At 47.2% G+C, this 21,090-nt stretch overlaps 1 protein-coding gene across 1 annotated transcript in view; it reads right to left on the bottom strand.

The window, feature by feature from the left end:
- plpp4 (phospholipid phosphatase 4) overlaps positions 1–18,458 on the bottom strand; it is a gene marked incomplete at both ends in the record, with an annotated part of 86,468 nt that extends 68,010 nt beyond the window's left edge. The window contains one exon of the mRNA XM_084076602.1: positions 18,370–18,458. Within this exon, the coding sequence (XP_083932728.1) occupies positions 18,370–18,458 (89 nt within the window). The remainder of the gene's footprint in view (positions 1–18,369) is intronic.
- Between the last annotated feature and the right edge of the window lie 2,632 nt (positions 18,459–21,090).

Raw genomic sequence — 21,090 nt, forward strand, 5'->3', positions numbered from 1 at the left:
GAAGAAAAAGAGAGAAATGTCATCCTCTCCTTGTCACTCAAATCCCCCGGCAGGGGCGGCAGGGAAGAAATTGCAGGATCAATTTCTTTCTCATTGTATAATTAACCTTTAACACTGGCCAAATGAAATGGGTGCATTATAGAAGAAACCCACATAATGGGGAGATTTGGCTGAATATGGTGCTAATATCGGTATTCAGTGCTGCGATGAAAGCCTCGGGACACTTTCCAAAAAGGTCAGGGGGCTGTCTTTGCAACAAGGAGGGGAAATGCAGTGGTCGGAAACTAGCCAGACACGACCAAGAGACATATGAGGTATTGGGGAATCACAGAAGCGCAGTGGGGGGGAACAGCAGGAAATACGGCTAACCCACAGCCAGGCTGCTGTGTTCAGGTGATTTCCCAGCAGGCCTTGCAAATGTGCAATAGTTCCTAGTTGCTTATTCGCTGAGCATGCTGGGTAATCAGTGCATGACTTGGAGCTCACCTTCAGGGGTGCCCACACTTTTTTTGACCTGAGAACTACTTGTAAAATGACCAGCTCAACAAGATCTACCCACCAAAGAATGTTTTACCTGAGGGGGCGTTGGATTACATATAAGACAAACACACTTGGAATGGGAAATAGTGGGAGGAAAAAATTGTCTTCCTCCCATTCTGTATGGAAGCTTTTGGGTTCTTTGCCTTGCACAATTTTAATATAACTATGACATGCTACTGGTGTTTGTTGCTCAAAACACTCTTGAAAACAAAGCATTGCATTGGGGGTTTGACTATATAGAAGTTGTGAAGGGAGCCGACAGGCCCTTCTTGATGTCAATCAATCAAGTCACTTTAATACAAGTGGCAGATGACAAAGAGGAGGAGTTTTGTGATTTTTATTTATAAATATTTTTTTATATTTTAATTATCATTTTTTAGGGGCATGTCATGTGGTCTACCTGCATAGCCTTGATCTACATTTTTACTTTTTTTACTTTTTGGGTAGCATGGCATGGCCAGACTAATATCACTGCATAGGCAATTTTTTTTTGCAATGGCAGATTCGTCTGGAACCAGGCTACTTTTTGGGCACCCCTGAGGTTACACACATCACACTATTTTCTGGCTACAACTCTAAATATGAAACAGTATAAGCTACTTACTTATAGGTCAGGAGGTGATTATTAATTGTTACAAAGAAAGTATAAAATTATCCCTTCAATTTAAACCACCCCATGATGTCTGGTAAAACCATACACTATGAGGGTGGAAGAACAGTATAACTCTGAGAGTTATAGGTCATCCGAGGTTAAATCGTCAGGGCTATCATACCACTCCTCGCTGAATTTCTGAAGCACATAATAAAAAGACAAACTCTCTCAGGCATAGAAAATTGTATCTGCAGCCCAAACAACTGACATCTACAGTTATGTCTATAGCGAGGGAGTGTGTGATGTGTTCATGGAGGCAGGCAGTTTTTATACGCACGCACACACACGCGCACGCACGCGGCTATACTCTATTTGGTCTTTGTGGATAATAAATACTGTATTGTATGTATCCTCCGCCATTCACTACATGCATACAGTACAGTATGTATGCATACAGTAAACATGTACATGACTGTTATTTAGGCAATGATCACACGGATACTACTCTCTAACTACTTTAATTACCTTTCCTAAATCCTTTCCCTAATCTGTCCTTGGTGGTTAAAGTTTTGGAAGACTCTCCTATCAGTCTGCACATACTGCCTGCAGAGGTGAATCCTAAAGTAGTTTGGTTTGACAGCAAGACCCCAGGGCCTGGGAACAACATGTCCATCTCTAGGGGTCTCTCTCTCTCTCTCTCTCTCTCTCTCTCTCTCTCTCTCTCTCTCTCTCTCTCTCTCTCTCTCTCTCTCTCTCTCTCTCTCTCTCTCTCTCTCTCTCTCTCTCTCTCTCTCTCTCTCTCTCTCTCTCTCTCTCTCGAACACACACACACACACACACACACACACACACACACACACACACACACACACACACACACACACATGCAAACAAACAAAGTGTTTTAGTTGACAGCAAAACCCCAATGCCTGGACACACTGTCAATTTCCAGCCATTGGATGCACACATATTCACACGCACGCGCACACACACACACACACACACACACACTCACACACACACTCATGAGCACCCCCCCACACACACACACACACACACACACACACACACACACACACACACACACACACACACACACACACACACAGCCCTTTAATATAGTCAACTTGAGAGAGTTGGTAACATTAGCAATACATTTGGGCCCAAGACACAACAAAGTGAGGACGGTTCCTCTCATCTCCTCTTTTCCTCATTTGAGTGGAGGGTAGCAGTGACTAGAATGGAATCGGTTCAAGGGGATGCACCGGAGGAAGGTGTGTGTGTGTGTGTGTGTGTGTGTGTGGGGGGGGGGGGGGGGGGTCAGTGAGAGAGAAAGGGGAAAGCAGAGAGGGAGAGAATTGGAGGTGCAAGAATAGAATGGGCGTGACACAAAGACGAGTAAATTGGTGGAGCGATCTACCCGAGTGCTGCAACTTGGCAGCTTCTGTCACCACCACACTTCGTCTGCCCGGGTTTCTCTCCACAGTCTGTCCTGCCTGCTACTGAACACAAGCCTCCATTCAAAGACCCATATTTCTGGCTCTACACTTGATCTGTCTTATAGAAGAATTACTCATCGTCGCATAGCGAGGAGCTACAGTTCTATATTTGTACTGTGTACTGTAGTGGAGTTCCACTCTAAAATGCCCTATGTCTATTTTGGAAACAAAGTAACAAGCAAAACCATATGGTGATAATCAACACCACAACATATCAAATACATAAATATTCTATAAATTAGTGCTGATTTTGACAGCATTTTTTTTATTTAGTTTTAGTCATAGTCTTTTGAATCAAATTACTTTTAGTTTAGTCACATTTTAGTCATCTGAAATGTTTTTAGTTTTATTACATTGCTCTCTCACTGTTCACATATGGGATCAGCGCCCCCTGGCGATGATATACAGAAGCTTCACATTAACTCCCTCGGGCCAATCCTCATTGGCCCGGTGGGCCGTCAGTCGCTTTCCGGAAAACCCTCCCCCGAGGGTATAAAGGACCCGGAAAGCGGAAGTTACGTTCTCTTTCGCTTCTTCTGCCTCGATGAACACAGAGCTACTACAATCACATCTACAAAAACAGAACGAGCCTGCGGGGAATTCGACGATCTCGACAGCGACGAGTCGGTTTCTCAGTCCACCGAGAGTCCCCGGAGCTCGTTACTCTCCCTTTCCCTTCCACGGAGTGGAAAACTCTTTCCTCGATCTACACAGCGGACGCTGCAGCTAGCTTAGCCTAGCTTAACTAGCTTTCAGGCCTACCGGCTTTTTAGCTTAGCCTAGCCGGCCGGCTTGGCTTCTTTCATTCTTCATCAGCATGTCTCGGCGTGCTCTTCCCACCGCGACGGATCGCCACGACCGGGGTCCCGCCATGGATTTCCCCCCCCGTCGCCGATGCAGCACCCGCACCTGTGCCCAGCTGCTGGACGAGTGGGACACCCACGACCATTGCATTATTTGCCTGGGTTTCGCCCACGCGGACGCCGCGGCCTACGAGCAGCCTCCGAGGTGCTCTGACTGTGCTAGCCTCCACCCATCGGAGCTTCAGAATCGCCTGTTCAAGGCCGAGAGGTTCTATCTTCCTCCCCGTACCACGTACGAGGAGCCTGAGGAGTACGACGCGGCCTCCCGCTACTTCTCCTCCCGCAGACAGCCCGCCGCTTACACGGCCAGAGAGGAGGCTTTCTCTCGCCGGGCTCGCCCGTCTGCAGCAGCCGGCTCCGCCCGGGCCTTGGACCCCCCGGATCGCTCTCTCCACGGAGGGGACGGACGCAGACCTGGAGTAAAATCAATCGGTCCCCGCTCCCGTTCTCCCGCGAGGGGAGACAACGCAGCGGAACACAGCGGCGGCCCTCACCGAGCAAGCTCCCACTACTCTTCCCCGGCGAGGAGCGGGTGCTCAGGCAGAGATGACGGTGAGGACGAGACCCTCGCCACCTACCAGGTGGAACAGTACGACGACGGTGATGATTACCAGGTCGTTGACCAGGTCGAGGGGGACGGAGAGGTCGTCATCCTGGAGACGGAGGACCGCGGCCCTCCTCTCCCAGCTATCGGCCCACCGCTACCTGCGACGCCACTCGCCGATGCTGTACCTACGGTAATGGTGGAGACGGCTACAGCCCAGGTTGAAGCTGCACCTCCCCCGCCTGACATGAGCGAGGCTCCTTTGCTGGAGATCTACAAACTGGCCACCGTGAGATGTGGCCTCAGATGGCCCGCGGACGAGGCCGAGGTGGCCCCCGCCAGCGCTTCCGAGTGGCAGGGACTGGGCTCCGTGGAGGAGAAGGTCCCAAAGAAATGTAAACTTCCCCTGGCGAAGGGCTTCGCCGCCGGCCTCACGGCGTCTTGGAGCTCTCCTCTGGCTCCGGACTCCGATCCAAAAAAGCTGCGTTTTGAGATCGACTGCGCGGGCGCAGGCGAACTCGGCCTCTCGGCCTTCCCGCCCATGGACCGTAGTTTGGCCACCTTTATGCTGCACAGCCAGCCGCGCAGCCAGAAGGCGCCCTTCTCTACAACAAAGGAGACACCGTGCCTCACCACCGAGAAGGACGTTGCTGGATCCGCTGCCACGAGGGCGGTCTACAAGGCAACAACATCAAGCGCCAGGGCCCTCAATGCTGCTGCTCTGTTACAGGGGTCCCTGATGGTTCTTATGACGGAGGCGGGAGATGTCGCTACATCACAACAAATGGCTGAGATGCGACGCCTCCAGCGGGAGATTATGCTCCTCAATAAGAATACTACCGAATGGAACGGTAGAGTCCTGGGAATGTGCGTCACTCACGAGAGAGGACGTTGGCTGGATCACGTCTCTTTCAAAGGCCCGGACGACAAAAAGCACCTCCAGAACCTTCAGATAACCGCCGGCAACCTCTTCCATGGCGCCATGGTTTATCTCCAAGAAAGCACCGCGACACGCAAAGCCCAGGACGAGGCGGCCATGTCCTGTTTACAGGCTCCTTCTGGACCACCTCTCTCTCGGCCCCAGACCCGTCCCTCGCGGCAGCCAACTAGGGGTAGGATGCCACAGGTCCGTCAGACCGGTTCGCGCCCGAACCAGTCCCATTCTGCTCCACCAGCCGCTGGCAGAGGCGAACAGCGCGAACGTCGGGACGATGACCGTGGCCGCGCGCGCCCCGCCAACAACCGGCCTCAGAGAGGCAGTCACAGGGGTCGCCGCGCCGAGCAGAATAAATGACACTGTCCAACCCTGCCAAGTGAGCAGGGACAATTTCTCCCCCGGTTCCCTCTCCCCCCAGACGGGGGATTTTCGACTGGATTTTGTGGCCACGGGCCTCCATCCACGCTCACCGAGGAAGAGGAGGAGATGTTCGACGGAGCGAGTGGAGACGGCGTTCGATCGCTCCCGAAGCCCCGCAAAGAAGCACACACACCCATATGTACATTTTATGAAACACGATTTTGTGAATGTGCATGTTCCTGTGTCACCTGCCGCTGTATTTGTTCAAAATGTTGTTATGAAAACAGATTCTGTATTAAACAACCAAAAAATACAACAAAGCACAACCAAAGTACTAATGAGCCACCGTTCATCAGGGACCCCTCACGAGGGGTCCCTGGTGAGCGGGGGACACAACAAAGGCAAGATGGCGGGCCAAAACCGTCATCTCCTACACGGGTCACGCCAAAATTTTTCTTGGTCCACAAAACGCCCCAAGTTAAGACTAGGCCCCAATGTTGTTGTTTTGTCACAAGAGTCGGCCATTTTGAGGAAACACGTGTTGGCGCACACATTGGCTGTGAGCGAACACGTGACGCCTTCCAAGATGGCCGCGCGCATGAGCCCTCATGTAGCACCAAGCATGCTAACCAGGCTAACAAGCACAGCCAAGACGAAGGCTCTCACACTGGCCGCGCATGCGTACTCAGGAGTAACAACAAAGAGGGTTGCCGAGCCAACGAGCACGACAAAGATGGCGGCGCTCGTACACCCGACACAAATAATAACCCCTCCGAATCCGTTGTCGCTCCGCATCGAGCGATGGAAAGAATGCGACGCCAACCCTTGGGTGCTCCCTACAATAGCACGGGGCTACAGGCTGCAATTTTCCAGGAAACCACCCATGTCCAACAAAGTATTGTTGTCACACGCGAGTGGCCAAGCGGCGGTAACGTTACGAGAGGAGATTGCATCACTCCTGCTAAAGAACGCCGTGCGGGAAGTACTACCGGGAGAAAGCCGTCTAGGTTTCTACTCAAGATACTTCCTCGTCAAGAAGAAAGGAGGGGGGCTACGTCCCATCATGGATCTGAGAGCTCTCAACAGGTATTTGAAAACCTTTCAGTTCAAAATGTTGACGGCAGCAGCGTTACTACGCACGGTCCGCCAGGGCGACTGGTGGAGCTCAATAGATCTCAAGGACGCCTATTTTCATATCCCTATCTACCCTCCGCACAGAAAATTCCTGCGTTTCGAGTTCGAGGGTCATGTGTACGAGTACCTGGTCCTTCCTTTCGGAATGTCTCTAAGTCCCAGGGTGTTTGTGAAATGCACTCAGGCAGCGATAGCTCCCCTGAGGCGGAGGGGTGTCCGCGTCGCGACCTACATAGACGACTGGTTGCTGAGCGCGTCCTCGCGCCAGGAAGCGTGCCACCATACCAACCTGGTGGTGTCGCACCTGACCTCCCTGGGGTTCACGCTGAACCTAGCAAAGTGCGTGCTCACTCCGTCCCATCAGGCTACCTTCATAGGTATCGATCTAGACGCGGTTTCTCTCAGGGCTCGCCTGTCTCAGGAGAGGATAGCCTCCTTCCTGAGGTGTCTGGCCATGTTTCAACTGGGACACAAGGTCCAGTACAGGGTCTGCATGAGGGCGGCAGGGCTTATGGCCTCGGCCATCTCTCTAGTGCGCCTCGGCAGGCTACACATGAGACCTTTTCAGAGGTGGATGGGCTCACTCCGGATCCCAGCCACTCAGGGCTCTCGCCGCACGACGGTGTCCGCGGAATGCATGCGATCCCTCCAATGGAAAGTACCTTCCTTTCTATCGGAGGGCGTCCCGGTGGGGAGGGTCATCTCGAGAAAGATGATCACCACCGATGCCAGCTTGACCGGCTGGGGCGCGACTTGCGAAGGCCGGACGGCCAGGGGTTTGTGGGACCGCAATACGAGGACCGCCCACATCAACTTCTTGGAGTTGATGGCGGTTTTTCTGGCAGTGAAACACTTCAGGCCCCACATCGGGGGTTGTCACGTTCTGATCAGGACGGACAATACCACGACCATGGCCTACATCAACAAGCAGGGAGGCTTGAGGTCTCCTACTTTGGACGGTCTGGCACGGAGGCTGATACTGTGGTGCGACACGCACCTGAAATCAATCAGCGCCTCTCATGTACCTGGACTTCTGAACAGGGGTGCCGATCTTCTGTCCAGGGGCAAGGTTCGCTACTCGGACTGGTCACTGCACCCCGCGGTGGCGGACCAAATCTGGATCAGATTTGGACGGCCTGAGGTAGACCTTTTTGCATCAGGGGAGAACGCGAAGTGCTCACTGTTCTTCTCAATGAGCGGTCAGGCCCCGCTGGGCCTGGACGCCCTGGCGCACGAATGGCCAGGGGGGCTGCTTTATGCGTTCCCTCCACTGGAGCTGATCCATCCCACTCTGGAACGGGTCAGGCTCCGAGGCCTGACGGTGTTGCTGGTGGCTCCGGCAGGGGGCACTTGGAGGTCGGAGATAGCTCCCCTGCTATACGAGCGGCCTTGGCCCCTCCCGCTGCGAGAGGACCTGCTGCAGCAGGCCGGGGGCGAGATTCATCATCACAGGCCTGCAGACCTAGACCTTTGGGTCTGGCCTGTGAGAGGGACAATCTGACTGCGACAGGGCTGCCACCTAGGGTGGTGGCCACTATTCAGGCCGCTAGGGCACTCTCCACTAGAACCGTCTATGGGGCAAAGTGGAGTGTGTTCGAGGAGTGGTGTCTGGGAAGGTCCCCGGTCGTGGTCCCGTTCCAGGCCTCGGTCGCTGACGTCTTGACTTTCCTACAGGATAGATTGGATCTCGGGAATGCCTTCTCGACGATCAAAGTGTACTTGGCGGCCATCTCGGCCAACCATGTTGGTTTTGGTAAGAAAACCGTGGGACAACAGCCCCTGGTGTGCCAGTTCATGAAGGGCGCGTTGCGTGAACATCCTGTCTCACGATCCTTGTTTCCCACGTGGGACTTGGTCCTGGTGCTCGACTCACTCTCTCGTCCTCCTTTTGAGCCATTGGAGACGGTGGAACTAAAGTTCCTCACGTTCAAGACGGTGCTCCTGGTTGCGCTGACAACAGCGAAACGGGTGAGCGATATGCATGCTCTTTCGGTGGCTCCGGAGTGCATGAGGTTCGCTGGTGATGGCAGCAGGGTTGTCCTCAAACCTAACCCGATTTTCGTTCCAAAAAACCACCTGGCGGTGGTTATGCCAACTGAGTTGGTGGCTTTTCATCCGCCTCCTTTTGCCTCAGATGAGGATAGGAGGCTACACTGTCTCTGTCCAGTAAGAGCCCTGCGGCTGTATGTCCAGAGGACTGCGGCCCTGACCCGCCCCAGCCAGCTCTTCGTCTCCCTGGGCCCTGGGCCTGGGGGACTGGCGGTGACTAAGTCCACAATTTCCCGTTGGATTGTGGAGGCCATCCGCCTGGCGTACGCTAGTAGGGGGGCCCCAGTGCCTGAGGGTCTGAGGGCGCACTCTACTAGAAGTGTATCGACGTCCTGGGCCCTCCTCAAAGGAGTGTCTATTCAGGACATCTGCACGGCAGCGAGTTGGTCGTCTCCTTCGACTTTCGCTGTTTTCTACAGCCTGAACGTGGCGTCGTCTTCTATGGCGCACACGGTTCTGGGCGTGGCTTCCACCTGAGGGTGGTTAGGTGCTTAGAACGGTCTTACAATCTGTTCATGCCCCTTACTTTAGTGTTGATGGCCGAAGGTTGGGCCTTAGATTAATAAGGCGGACTTCGGTCTGTCAGGGCCCCCCACTAACTAGACAGGCTGTGCCTGGTTTTTAGTTTATAAGGCAGACTACGGTCTGTCAGGGCCCCACTAAATGTATTGGTCTCTGCCTCAGACCCGGGGGGTCTGTTGGCACCTGGATGCCGTGGGCCCCGCCCCTGGGGGGGCGGGGCCCTGGTTCAGGTTGTGGGTATCGTGATTTGCGGTTACATTCAGGGGGTTTATGTCTCCCATATGTGAACAGTGAGAGAGCAATGTAATAAAACTATAGGTTACTTACGTAACCCCGGTTTTATAAATTGCGAACGAGCTGTTCACAAAAACACCCTTCTTTTTGCTCGGCAGAAGGAAGCTGGTGTGAAAGAGAACGTAACTTCCGCTTTCCGGGTCCTTTATACCCTCGGGGGAGGGTTTTCCGGAAAGCGACTGACGGCCCACCGGGCCAATGAGGATTGGCCCGAGGGAGTTAATGTGAAGCTTCTGTATATCATCGCCAGGGGGCGCTGATCCCATATGTGAACAGCTCGTTCGCAATTTATAAAACCGGGGTTACGTAAGTAACCTATAGTTTTTGTCTAGTTTTGGTCGACTGAATATAAGATTATAGTCGACTAAATCTACAGTTGATTTAGTCGACTAAAATGTATTTTGGCGGTGCCTTGATGGCGTCATAATGGCTGATTTTACACTTGGTTTCCTGCTGAAAATAGCAGATCTACAAGCTCACAACGCGTCGCAACGTGACGCGTTGTGAGCTTGTAGATCGGCTATTTTTTAGTCTTTAGTACATTTTAGTCTAGTTTTTATTTGTTGACGAAATTGTCAATATACTTAGTCTTAGTTTCAGACATCATAGCTTTGTTTTTATTTCGTTTTTATTTAGTTTTCGTCAGTAAAAAAAGGTAGTCGACGAACATTTTTCGTCATAGTTTTAGTCGACGAAATCAATACTGGTATAAATACATATGATATAAAATAGTTATTATCGTAAAGTTATTATAGTCTTCCAAGACTTTTGTTAACTACTGTAGCCTGAGGTGCCATTTGTTTCAACGTTGTGCAATACACCATTTTGCCTGTTGATCTTCATTAAAATTATCATATTTTTTATTTCAGTCAGCTAGTTATGTAAGACTCCAGAGAGGTATAACCAATCCTAAAACAGGATTATTAGATATGAGTGGCTATAATATTGTTTTAGGGTTTATTTTTCTTCATCTGTAAGCCAAACTCCATGCAACATTATGGTAATCTAGTTGAAGATAACCTTCATTGATGCAAATCCTCTTGACTGTGAGTGCATTGTTTGATGTGATGATACCACACAAGTTCCTCCAGTGACTGTAATTTGATTAAGTGAACCCCCATAAACAGCATCTGATTAAGTTTCTCAATTTCACTGTGTAATGGGAGCCATGGGAGGGGAACGGGAACAGAGGATGTTGGGGGGAAACAGTGCAACTGTTCCAAATATGATGTACTGTTGATTTTCTATTCATTAAAGCTCATTAATGATATCCAAATAGCCTACATCGACGTCAGGGGGTAAGGCATTCCTCACGTTATGAAGTTTGGGTGGAAAGATTCATGATTTTGATCACAAAAAAAAAGGCTCATTACTATCTGCAGGCTGCTTGCCATAAAACATTTACAGCAGCTTAGACATGGTGTAATTAGTCCAAAGCAATGACTGTGCAAATACATCTGCGCTGCTGATAAATGTACAACACAAGTTGATTAGGAAGCAGGGGAATTCATTCAGGAGAAGATAACAGCACAGTAGAAACTTTGTGAATGTGTACGTGGAAACAGTCCTCAACAGACTGTAAACGACACCACATAAGGGGTGGCAGTGGCTCAGATGTAGAGTGGCCGGATGGGAACCGCGAGGTTCCCTGTTCGATTCCCGGGCTCCCCCAGAGTTGGTTTCAAAGTGTCCTTGAGCAAGACGCTGAACCCCCTAATTGCTCCCGATGAGCAGGTTGGTGCCTTGCATGGTTTCCTCTGCCATCGGCATGTGTGTGTGAATGGGTGAATCTAATGCACAATCTATGTAAAGCGCTTTGGATAAAAGCACTATATAAATGCACCATTTACCACTATTTATTGGTGCACACCGGCGATTGTTAAATTAAAGAAAATGAACTAAAGCAGCCAAATGTCAAAACAAAATGATGCAGTTAAGAACTCTGGCAAGCCGTGGCCCCTGAGCATGATCTCATTATCATTGCTGCCTCAAAGCCCAACAGCAATCAGAACAACTGCTTACAGGTATTGCCTGCTGTGCAGGAGCACCACCCGGGTGGCTCTGCGCTTATACAGCCTACAGCTAAACCAAACTGTAAAATCCTGACTGTTCATTTAAATCAGAGAGTGTACAAATGTAACGGGTCCATTTGGTTACACTTGCACTACACTCTTGGAGTTAAACAAACAAGTTAATAAGGCATGCACATGTTCTCCCCGTGTCCCCTAGGGTAGGTACCCTCACAAAAAACATGTAATCCTCGTCTGTATACTGCCTCCCCCTGGTCAGTTCTGGGTTCTCCCTAGGCTGGCAGAGGGAGAGTAGTGCCCAGGATTACATAGACAATTGTCACTGGGTGAAAAAATGGGTTACAAAATCGTGGGATAAAAATGTAATTAAAAAGAAATAAGGCATGGGCATCCAAAGATTAAAATGTCATGTGCTGGGCATAAACAGACATCAAAAAGGAATATAGACCGCAGACTGGTAGCTCTTCCGAGCTCCCAGGCTCAAAACGTCACCTGGGTGGTTATTCCAATAAGTATGATATTTGGAGCTTAAGCTAGGCTGCAGACTGTGTTTATTACACTATTGGAGTTACAAATGTTTTTTTTTTTATCTTAAAAACAGGATCAAGAGGACACAAGGAAAATGACACATAGAGAGCATGTAAATTCTCCAGGGCATATCAGGGTACAAATAGGTGGCTTGCTGAGATGGCAGTGAGGACATGGGGAGATAGATGCACTGTAATGTGCTGATAGGACAAGTGTGGATGTTGAACGTCAGGGCTGTTTAGTGCAGAGAAACCCAGATCTCTTCCTGCTCGCCCTGTGATGCCTGCCTGCTATCGTCCCTTTACAATTAATTACTCTCATCACTCTCACAGCGATCTGCAGGCTCGCTGATCCGTGGTCTCTCTCCCTCTCTTTCTCATCCCCCTCTCTGTTGTGTTTCTGTTGTGTTTCTCTCTCTCATTCTGTCTGTTGTATTCTATCCACCTATCTCTCTTCTCCGCCCTCCATTCAAATATTGATATCACACGTTGATACCATCCCTGCCGTGTCCTACCCATTCAAACATCTCTATCGACCTTTCCCGTTTCTCTGTATATGAATTATTTCCGTACATTTATATTTCAACATATGTCTGATATAGTGCTGTACATTCCTCCTCTATCTTACTACTAGCACTTTCTCATACACACTTTTGCTGTGTCTCTCTGTGTTGTATTCCATAGTATGTGTATCTGTGCATCAGACAGTCACACACTTCTACACATTGCTCCAGTTCCAAACAGAAAACAATGATAATTGGCGTGGCTTTATTGAAACAGGCAACTCTTCTCAAGCTACTATCAGCATCGCTTCCCAACCTTGCATTTTGACATGTTAGCTGTCAGCTACTGTAGCTACCTTGAGGGCATGTGGGCTTACAAAAGCCAATTAGTACTGCAACAAATGTTCCATCTGCAGTCTCTACTATGAGGTCTGTAGTGTAGCTAAGCTACACTATAGTAAAACATTACTACCAACCCCCAAAAAAGAATTTCTGGTCAGTTTGCATCAACAGCCTTTCTGAATTCATTTCTGTCCTTCTCTTCAACAACAAGTCAGTCACTCAAACTTCTCCACATCTCGAAGATAATGAGGGTCAGGGAATCATTGGATGACGTGTGATTCACTCCCTGTATCGTAGGCTGTCAAACTGAAGAATTACAGATGAAAAGAGGGAGAGGGAGAGAGAGAGAGAGCATCACTGCCACACAGCTGCCAAATGAGCCGATTACAACAGCTAGAGACGTGTAACATCTCTTAGTGTTTGCCACCAGCAATCCGTGGCAGCAAATCCGAGAAGACAGGAGACAGACTGAACTGGGAATGAACTGCACTTTTACAAGGGAGGTGTGGTTTTATTGATGATACGTCTGTTTTTCATTTGAATAGGGCAGTGAACATAGGTTAATTCAACACGGGTGCTTGAGTGAAATTTTTACCCGGAACATTGCAATTACTGTAAGTGGTCAGCACACTGGCTAGCCATCAGTTTTGAGTTTCAATAGAACGGTATGTTCATAGTCATGTGCTATTTTAGGCAAGTTTGGAATAACTCAAATATTGTGTTCAGCACAATGTTTCTCTGTGATGTTTTAATGGCGACATTAATTGAGACAAAAGGGATTAACTAAGGGTTTACGGTAGTTTTACACTTGCAGTATTCATCGACAAAGAACCACAGCCTTTTCTTTCCTTAAAAGTCAACTATGATGTACGGAGACAGCCTAACAAACTCCCTTGACAGCTGTAACGTTCTGCAGGCAAACATTAACCTTCCAAATAAAATATTTTCAACCCGAAATAAATAAAAGCACAAGAGACCTGTCCTCAAAGCTTGAGCTTAACAATCCCTGTGTTATTATTTAAAACTCTAAGGCCTGACACTCTGTTGCCTCAGTCGGAACATCTCCAAAGGCTTTTGGAGCCTTTCTAAGGCTGTTCATAAGACCTCTTCTGAGGGGAATGGATACTACTTGTATGTGTGTGTGTGTGTGTGTGTGTGTGTGTGTGTGTGTGTGTGTGTGTGTGTGTGTGTGTGTGTGTGTGTGTGTGTGTGTGTGTGTGTGTGTGTGTGTGTGTGTGTGTGTGTGTGTGTGTGTGTGTGGTCCTTCCTGTGTAGACTCCTTTGTTTACATGCCAGCTGGTTGAAATTTAACAAGTGTCTCCATCAAAATCTCTTGTGTTTCTAGACACAATAGACTACTCTAATTGTGTCAAAATCAATTAGGGATTTATATTATACCAGTACTGGAGGTGGTGACATTACTTGCATGCTAGAGCTTCTATCACTGTAGAAATTCCATATAATTTCTGTCAGTAAAACGACAAACTTCGTCTTACAAGTCTGCTCTATGAGTGGATGCCTGTATCGTGTTGTGGAGTTCTCAAATTAGTACAAAGGGTTCCTCTCTGTCTGCTGCACCTACGGTAAATATCCAATCTCAATTGGTCAAATCTCAAAACATGGATGGGTGTGCTTTATTCCGTATGACTCTGTCTATCTCTCTTCCACCTCAGTTGTTGTACGTTATTTTTCTCTCCATTTGTCCTTCCAATAAACGCCTGAGATTTCGGTGCTTATTGGAATACACAGCCATCCATCATACGCCATGAAATGTCAAGGTGGCAGCTTCAACACTGAGTGTGCTGTGGACTTATTTGAGGACACAAGGAGTGTCTCACCGTTGCTAAAGGAATACATAACATCTTGGTATTTGCCTAAGGCTCAGCCCTTGCTTGTTTTTGCTGTGGATTACACGCAAAGTGAAATAGCACCAATCTCATTATCCTCTCTTTCTATGATAATCAGCTAACCGATGAAAAGTTATTTGATCCCTCTGCCCTGTTTTTGCTCTGTGTTTCCAGTTTTTGTTTCATTCTTTGTTAAATGTCACATAACGATTTCCATTTAGATTGAAGTTTTGTTTTACTCTCTGATGGTGCATGGAGACCTGCGGGGTTCTTTCCATTCTGTGATGACCACGTGACACAGAGGGGTGATAGAGCACAGTTAAGCAATCGCCACTTGTTTGGCCCATTGTTAAGGTCAGCACACCTCCTAGGGCTGGAACAAGACAGACGACAGCAAGGTACATATTTTAAGGGCAAAAAGACAAGGTGCGATATTCCTAGGTCGGTCCTCTCGGACAGAAAATGGATCTGAATAATGCATAGAATTCAGTACTGCTCATTTTGATTTAGTTCCATACAAACAGAGCCAGTTCTCTGAAGGGAGACAAATTTCTTCACGGAAGAGTAAAACAATTGGTGTGGATCATCCACACCAATTGTTTTACTCTTCCGTGAAGAAATTTGTCAGTCAATCATCGAGGTCCAATGACAATATACCTAAAATAAACAAAAGATAGCATAGATCAAACCATGTTTGATCCAGCAAAGCGTACAATTAAAAGGTGTCCCATATGCCTTTGAACAATCTGTGCTCTCCGACTAAAGATAGTTCTCCAATCTCCAATGCACATTCTGAGCTCTCAGCTCTCACAAAAAGATCCCTTCACTATTTTTTTTCATTCATTTTAGCACCCCTTGTTTCATGTCCAAATTACAAATGAATATGAGCAGCAAAATGAGCATTCCCACAATTAATTTCTCCCAATGAATTGAATGACTGTAGACAATAAAACTAGCAGAGCACAGCAAAAATAACAGTCTCGTGGGAGTTGCAAGGTTTTTAGGCCAGGCATTTTTATTTGCAAACATACACTGAATTTTCCTATGAGGATTAGTAGTAGTACTAGTTGTTATTATCATCATTATTATTATTATTAAGCTGCAGTTTTATTACCCAGATAAAACCACAGAATCAGAAATGTCCTTACATATACCATGTGAAGGTCTTTTGTTTTCTTTTCTTTTTGTAGAACTAAAAACAACAACATTTCCCCCTGTGTGCTCTGCTAACAGTAACAAGGATCACCTACTGTAACCCCAATTATGTTGACTTGGTCCTGGGATCTAAGGTGAGACAGGAGCAAAGAACTGCTACCCCTCCAGGCCAGAAAGGTACTACTGTCTCTCATCTGGACACGAACACTTCTTCCATGCAGTAATTGGTGACATCTTCAAGGAGTTTTATTCAACTAAAGCCTATGGCAAAATCCCACTATGCCACACACTGCCATGTCGAAATTGTGTAGCCTTAATCCCTCTTTGCTTTATAGTAGCTATAACAGTGCTTCAGTCCATGTTTCCCAAGTCACTGACTCATATTAAAGTTTACTCTATGTAACATAATTTCAGTAATGGGCATATCTGCCGCTATCATTGCTTTTGTACAGTAAATGATAGATAGATTAGCTGAATCGTGGGCGTTGTGGGTGCCTGTTGACATTGCAGTCCATCTCCCAAGCATTTGTAGTCTATCTGAGAGGCATGTGTTTTTTTGAAGATACTGGCACCCCACAAGGGGGAAAACATGCACACTCAATGTGAGTGCTGTGCTTGTGTGTGTGCGTGCACATTCAGCTGTGTGTCTGTATATATGAAGGCATGAGAGGCTGCACGCACAATCCATAATGAAGTTGAAGATGGCTTTGTGATGCTCATATTTACTATGACTTAATGGAGTGCTCTCAAAACAGGGACAGGCTCCTGCTGTAAATAGAGAGAAGATTAAGTCTGCCGATGAGTCTCCCAGATAGTTTATTAGGTTTAGCGTGCAGTGTGCTACAGGCCGGTGGACGGTTAAATTCAATTCATTACAGTGATCAAGGCCCTGTGACAGGGGAGGCAACTGGCACAATGGCAGAATGCTGCAGTCAGTTGATATAATGATACGGGAAGAAATTGCTTTATCTACGGTGCCTGGAATTCAAATATGCAGCAACATACAAACACATGACACGCGTGTGCAGGCACATAATACACCCAAGCTTGCGTGTGTGTGTGTGTGTGTGTGTGTGTGTGTGTGTGTGTGTGTGTGTGTGTGTGTGTGTGTGTGTGTGTGTGTGTGTGTGTGTGTGTGTGTGTGTGTGTGTATACACATGCACACACATACATGCGCGCGCACACGCACGCACATGCACACGTGCACACACACAGGATTACAGATCAGGAGTGCTTTGGTATCATGACAGATTTTTACTGACACATTTAAATATCTTATTCATTCATTACCTTGATCACAACCCCTAGAGTTGACTTTGTCCACTCTACAACATGGTGGGATGTGCCATATGAGATTGTTTTACACGGCTCTGTGATCTGTTAATAGTGACAGCCCTATGGAGGCTGGCCACTTAGCCCAAGGACAGATGTTAATGATAAGAAATGTAGGCTGGCTGCACGCTCTCCAAATCAGAAAAGCCATTTATTTTTTTTCTTAAAGACGATAACCAAAACTGCAGCCAATTGAGTCATTTTTAGAGAACAAGACCTGGGGCTCTTCGGTTCACGTCAAGCAGAAAAATAATTGAGGTACTCATGATGCAAACGAGATTTGATAACTCCAGGTCACACAAGCAATTAATAATTCATTGACACATTAGAACAGTTTGTGTTTAGTCAATTTCATGCTTGATGGTGGCAACTGAATCTTCCCGAATAAGTGTTGTGTTTTGAAGGGGGTTTTGGTTTTAACACACGGGTCCCGCTGATGAACATTTCCACTCGGTTTCTCTTTTTGTCATCAGACAAGCACACACTCAAGCGCGCACAATATCACAAACAGCTGCTCCTCTCTAAACAGGTGTGCGGATGTTATATGGGGGTTTTCCCCGTTAACATTAAATAATGATTTGTCGATGCAACCTGTTAGAGAGAGTAATAGGGAGCAGTGGCTCTGTAACACGGGGTATAGATAGAGATCTGTCCATGGTTCTGAACTGCGAGGTGAGCGCGGGAGCTGTTCTTTCAGCACCACACAGCGATCAATGAACCTGTCAGACCATGCAGGGGTATTCAACGTTTTTCAGCCCAATGACCCCCTAGCTGAGAGAGAGATGAAGCAGGGACCCCAACATTGTTTACAATTGTGTTGCAGATTAAACTTTTTTCATATATTCCATAGATAGCTTCATTGACTATCAGTGTTGTGTAAATTCATGTTTTTTTGTTCATTTCAGACATTTAACCACTTAAACCTCCAATACTTGATTTGCTCTTTTTTTCCCCCTACACCAAACCTCTTTGCCGAAAATAGCCAATCTACAAGCTCACAACGCCTCGCAGCGTGGGGCTTTGTGAGCTTGTAGATCTGCTATTTTCGGCTAATGTTCCCCTCAGACACAAAAACCTATAACACAAAGATTTGGAGGACCCCCTATAGTAGCTCCGAAGACCCCCTAGGAGTCCCGGACCCCCTGTTGAAGACCCCCTGCTGTAAACTACAGAGCTGCACGATCTTAATCACGATGACAACTTTAGCCATAAAACAGAACGAGCTCATTTATAACCAAACAGCAAAGATAATGTCCAGGTTCTGTTCAAAACACAATGCAACTCGATAATAATACTCACACGAAAACTCCGAAAAGCAGAACTCGGATTCCAATCTCCAAAGCCAGCGCTCGCATGTTTTTCCTGCGGTCAGGGGGCGGAATATTCATGGTTCTTCTCGACACAATCCGTGAAGTTGAATAAACAAAGGGGAAGCGGTCAGTTCCGAGTCCTGTTGTTCACTTTGTAATCCACCATGCAAGTGAACAGAGTCACCTGAAGAGGATTCTTCCTCCCACGCCTCCTTCGCCCTTATCTTAACCCGTCCTTCCGTCCGTCTGCGGCTCAGTCTCAGTCTCAGCCTCAGTCTCAGTCTCAACCCCCAGGGTGACTTTTTTTTATCGCAGCCTCCAGGTGCTGACAGCTGTTTTTCTTCAGCGTCCCTCCTGTGTCAAAGTTACCTTCACCCGCCGCTTTAATTAGACCCACTCCACTCGTTTGGACTCCAATCAGGGGAGCAGTGGAGCATGCAGCTACACGCACCACGTCCCACGAGGAATTAAGAGAGGTGCGTGTTGGTTAGTGTAGCGTGGAAGTAAAGAACAGTCAGTCAGTCAGTGAGGGGAGAAAGATGCTGCTGAGCGTGTCCGTGTGAGTGAGGGAGTGCAAAGAGTGGGCCTGAATGAACGAATTTGGTTCTCTGTGAGGAGGGGGAAATACACCCTCCCCCCTCATCCTCCCTCTCTCTCTCTCTCTCTCTCTCTCTCTCTCTCTCTCTCTCTCTCTCTCTCTCTCTCTCTCTCTTCTCTCTTTCGCTCCCACGCTCTAGCTCACTGGTTTTCAACCTGTGGGTTGGGACCCCACATGATTTTTTTGGTGGGGGGTCCCCAGATGACTGTGAAGTGACAATTTAAAGATCTAGTGAAATTAAACATATGTTTTTCTCAATTTTAGAGCATATCCGTGGTCATCATATGGGCATACCTAACAATAGATGCCCAAAAAATTGGGGGGAAAAAAACTATTTTTGTGTATTTTCTTTATATCAAAAGTCCCTAAAAAGTCAATCTTAATTACTTCCTGTAAAGAAAATGTGCTGCCTGATGACATAGATCAGCTTTCATGAATAGAAATTAATCTTGATTTCGTTCACCTGTGTGATTCCCATAGCTGCACGTTCCTCTTAACACAGTTGATTTTAATTACAGAAGTTGAACTACTCCGTTTTGAATCTCATTCAAGATGACATCCAGACGGTGTATTACAGTCTCAGTATTGTATTGCTGTATTGTTGTATTGTGCTTTCTGCTTTGGCAATGTAAACGTATGTTTTCTCATGCCAATAAATAGCGGAGCAGCTAAGTGCTACGATCTTTCAATTTATGATACAAGCGTGAAAATTGGCGTGAGCAGTCTCCATGGGTCACTTGACAAGAAAATTGTCCGAGGCAGTTGTAATTTCAAGATGGCGGCCATTTTTCAAGATGGCCGACACCTTAGTGGGCAGTTAAGTGATATGATGGTTTATTTGGTGATACAAGCATGAAAATTGGCATGAGCAGTCTGTGTGGGTCACTTGACAATAGGCCACCCACAGCTACTTGAAATTCCAAGATGGCGGCCATTTTTCAAGATGGCCAACACTTTAGTGGAGCAATTAAGTTATATAATGGTTTATTTGGTGATACAAGCATGAAAATTGGCATGAGCAGTCTCTGTGGGTCACTTGACAATAGGCCACCCACAGCTACTTGAAATTCCAAGATGGCGGCCATTTGTCAAGATGGCCAACACTTTAGTGGAGCAATTAAGTTATATAATGGTTTATTTGGTGATACAAGCATGACAATTGGCATGAGCAGTCTCTGTGGGTCACTTGACAATAGGCCACCCACAGCTACTTGAAATTCCAAGATGGCGGCCATTTGTCAAGATGGCCAACACTTTAGTGGAGTAATTAAGTTATATAATGGTTTAATTGGTGATACAGGCATTAAAATTGGCATGAGCAGTCTCTAAGGGTTGCTTGACAAGAAAACACTCACATCCACTTGAAATTTCTATTTTCAAGATGGCCGCCCCCTGGATCCTCAAAAGATACATTTTCTCATAGAAATGTATGTTTTTTTTTCATTAAGGGCAATTATACAATTATTGTTATTATGCTAAAGAACAACTTTTAACACATCACAATACAGTTGTGTTGATTTGTTGATCATAGATAGATTAGATAAGAGTGAATATCCGCACTACCAGGGCACACTGGTGATATATCACTGCTGTTAAACTCAGAGTGGGGTTCAATGTCAGCTAATTGAAAGTTAGTACCCCAAATGCTGTCTAATTTACCCCAAAACAATTAGATAGCCGCACCTGAATTGACAGGTTGTGCCAGCGCGGGAGAGCCGAGCCAAGGTTAATGGGGTTTTAGTTAACCGGATGGTGTACAGATCGCACAGGATTTAAATGGCATTGGATGAACGATCGGACTAAGTGTAGGGTTAAGGCACGAACTTCGTTGTATCCCATACATCAAAGTGCTTGGTAAAAGGTGGTAAAAGGATAAACCCTCGGCCTCTGCCTATGCTGCAGACATGGCAGAAGCCATCATAACAGTTGAGAAAACTAACTGGGACAGATGTTTCATTTCTCAGCAGGTCACCAAGGAAAAACTCATTCAGCCGAGTTTATTCAACAGAGATCAAGATCGTACTGGTTATGATACCATTGCAAGAAATGTTCCATTATTTCATAAGATCAATGCTCTGCCTATCTTACTTAGTCTAACCCGACTAGATGAAG

Source organism: Gymnoscopelus microlampas (assembly GCF_963454915.1).
Source record: "Gymnoscopelus microlampas genome assembly, chromosome: 13".
Classification (NCBI taxonomy): Eukaryota; Metazoa; Chordata; class Actinopteri; order Myctophiformes; family Myctophidae; genus Gymnoscopelus; species Gymnoscopelus microlampas.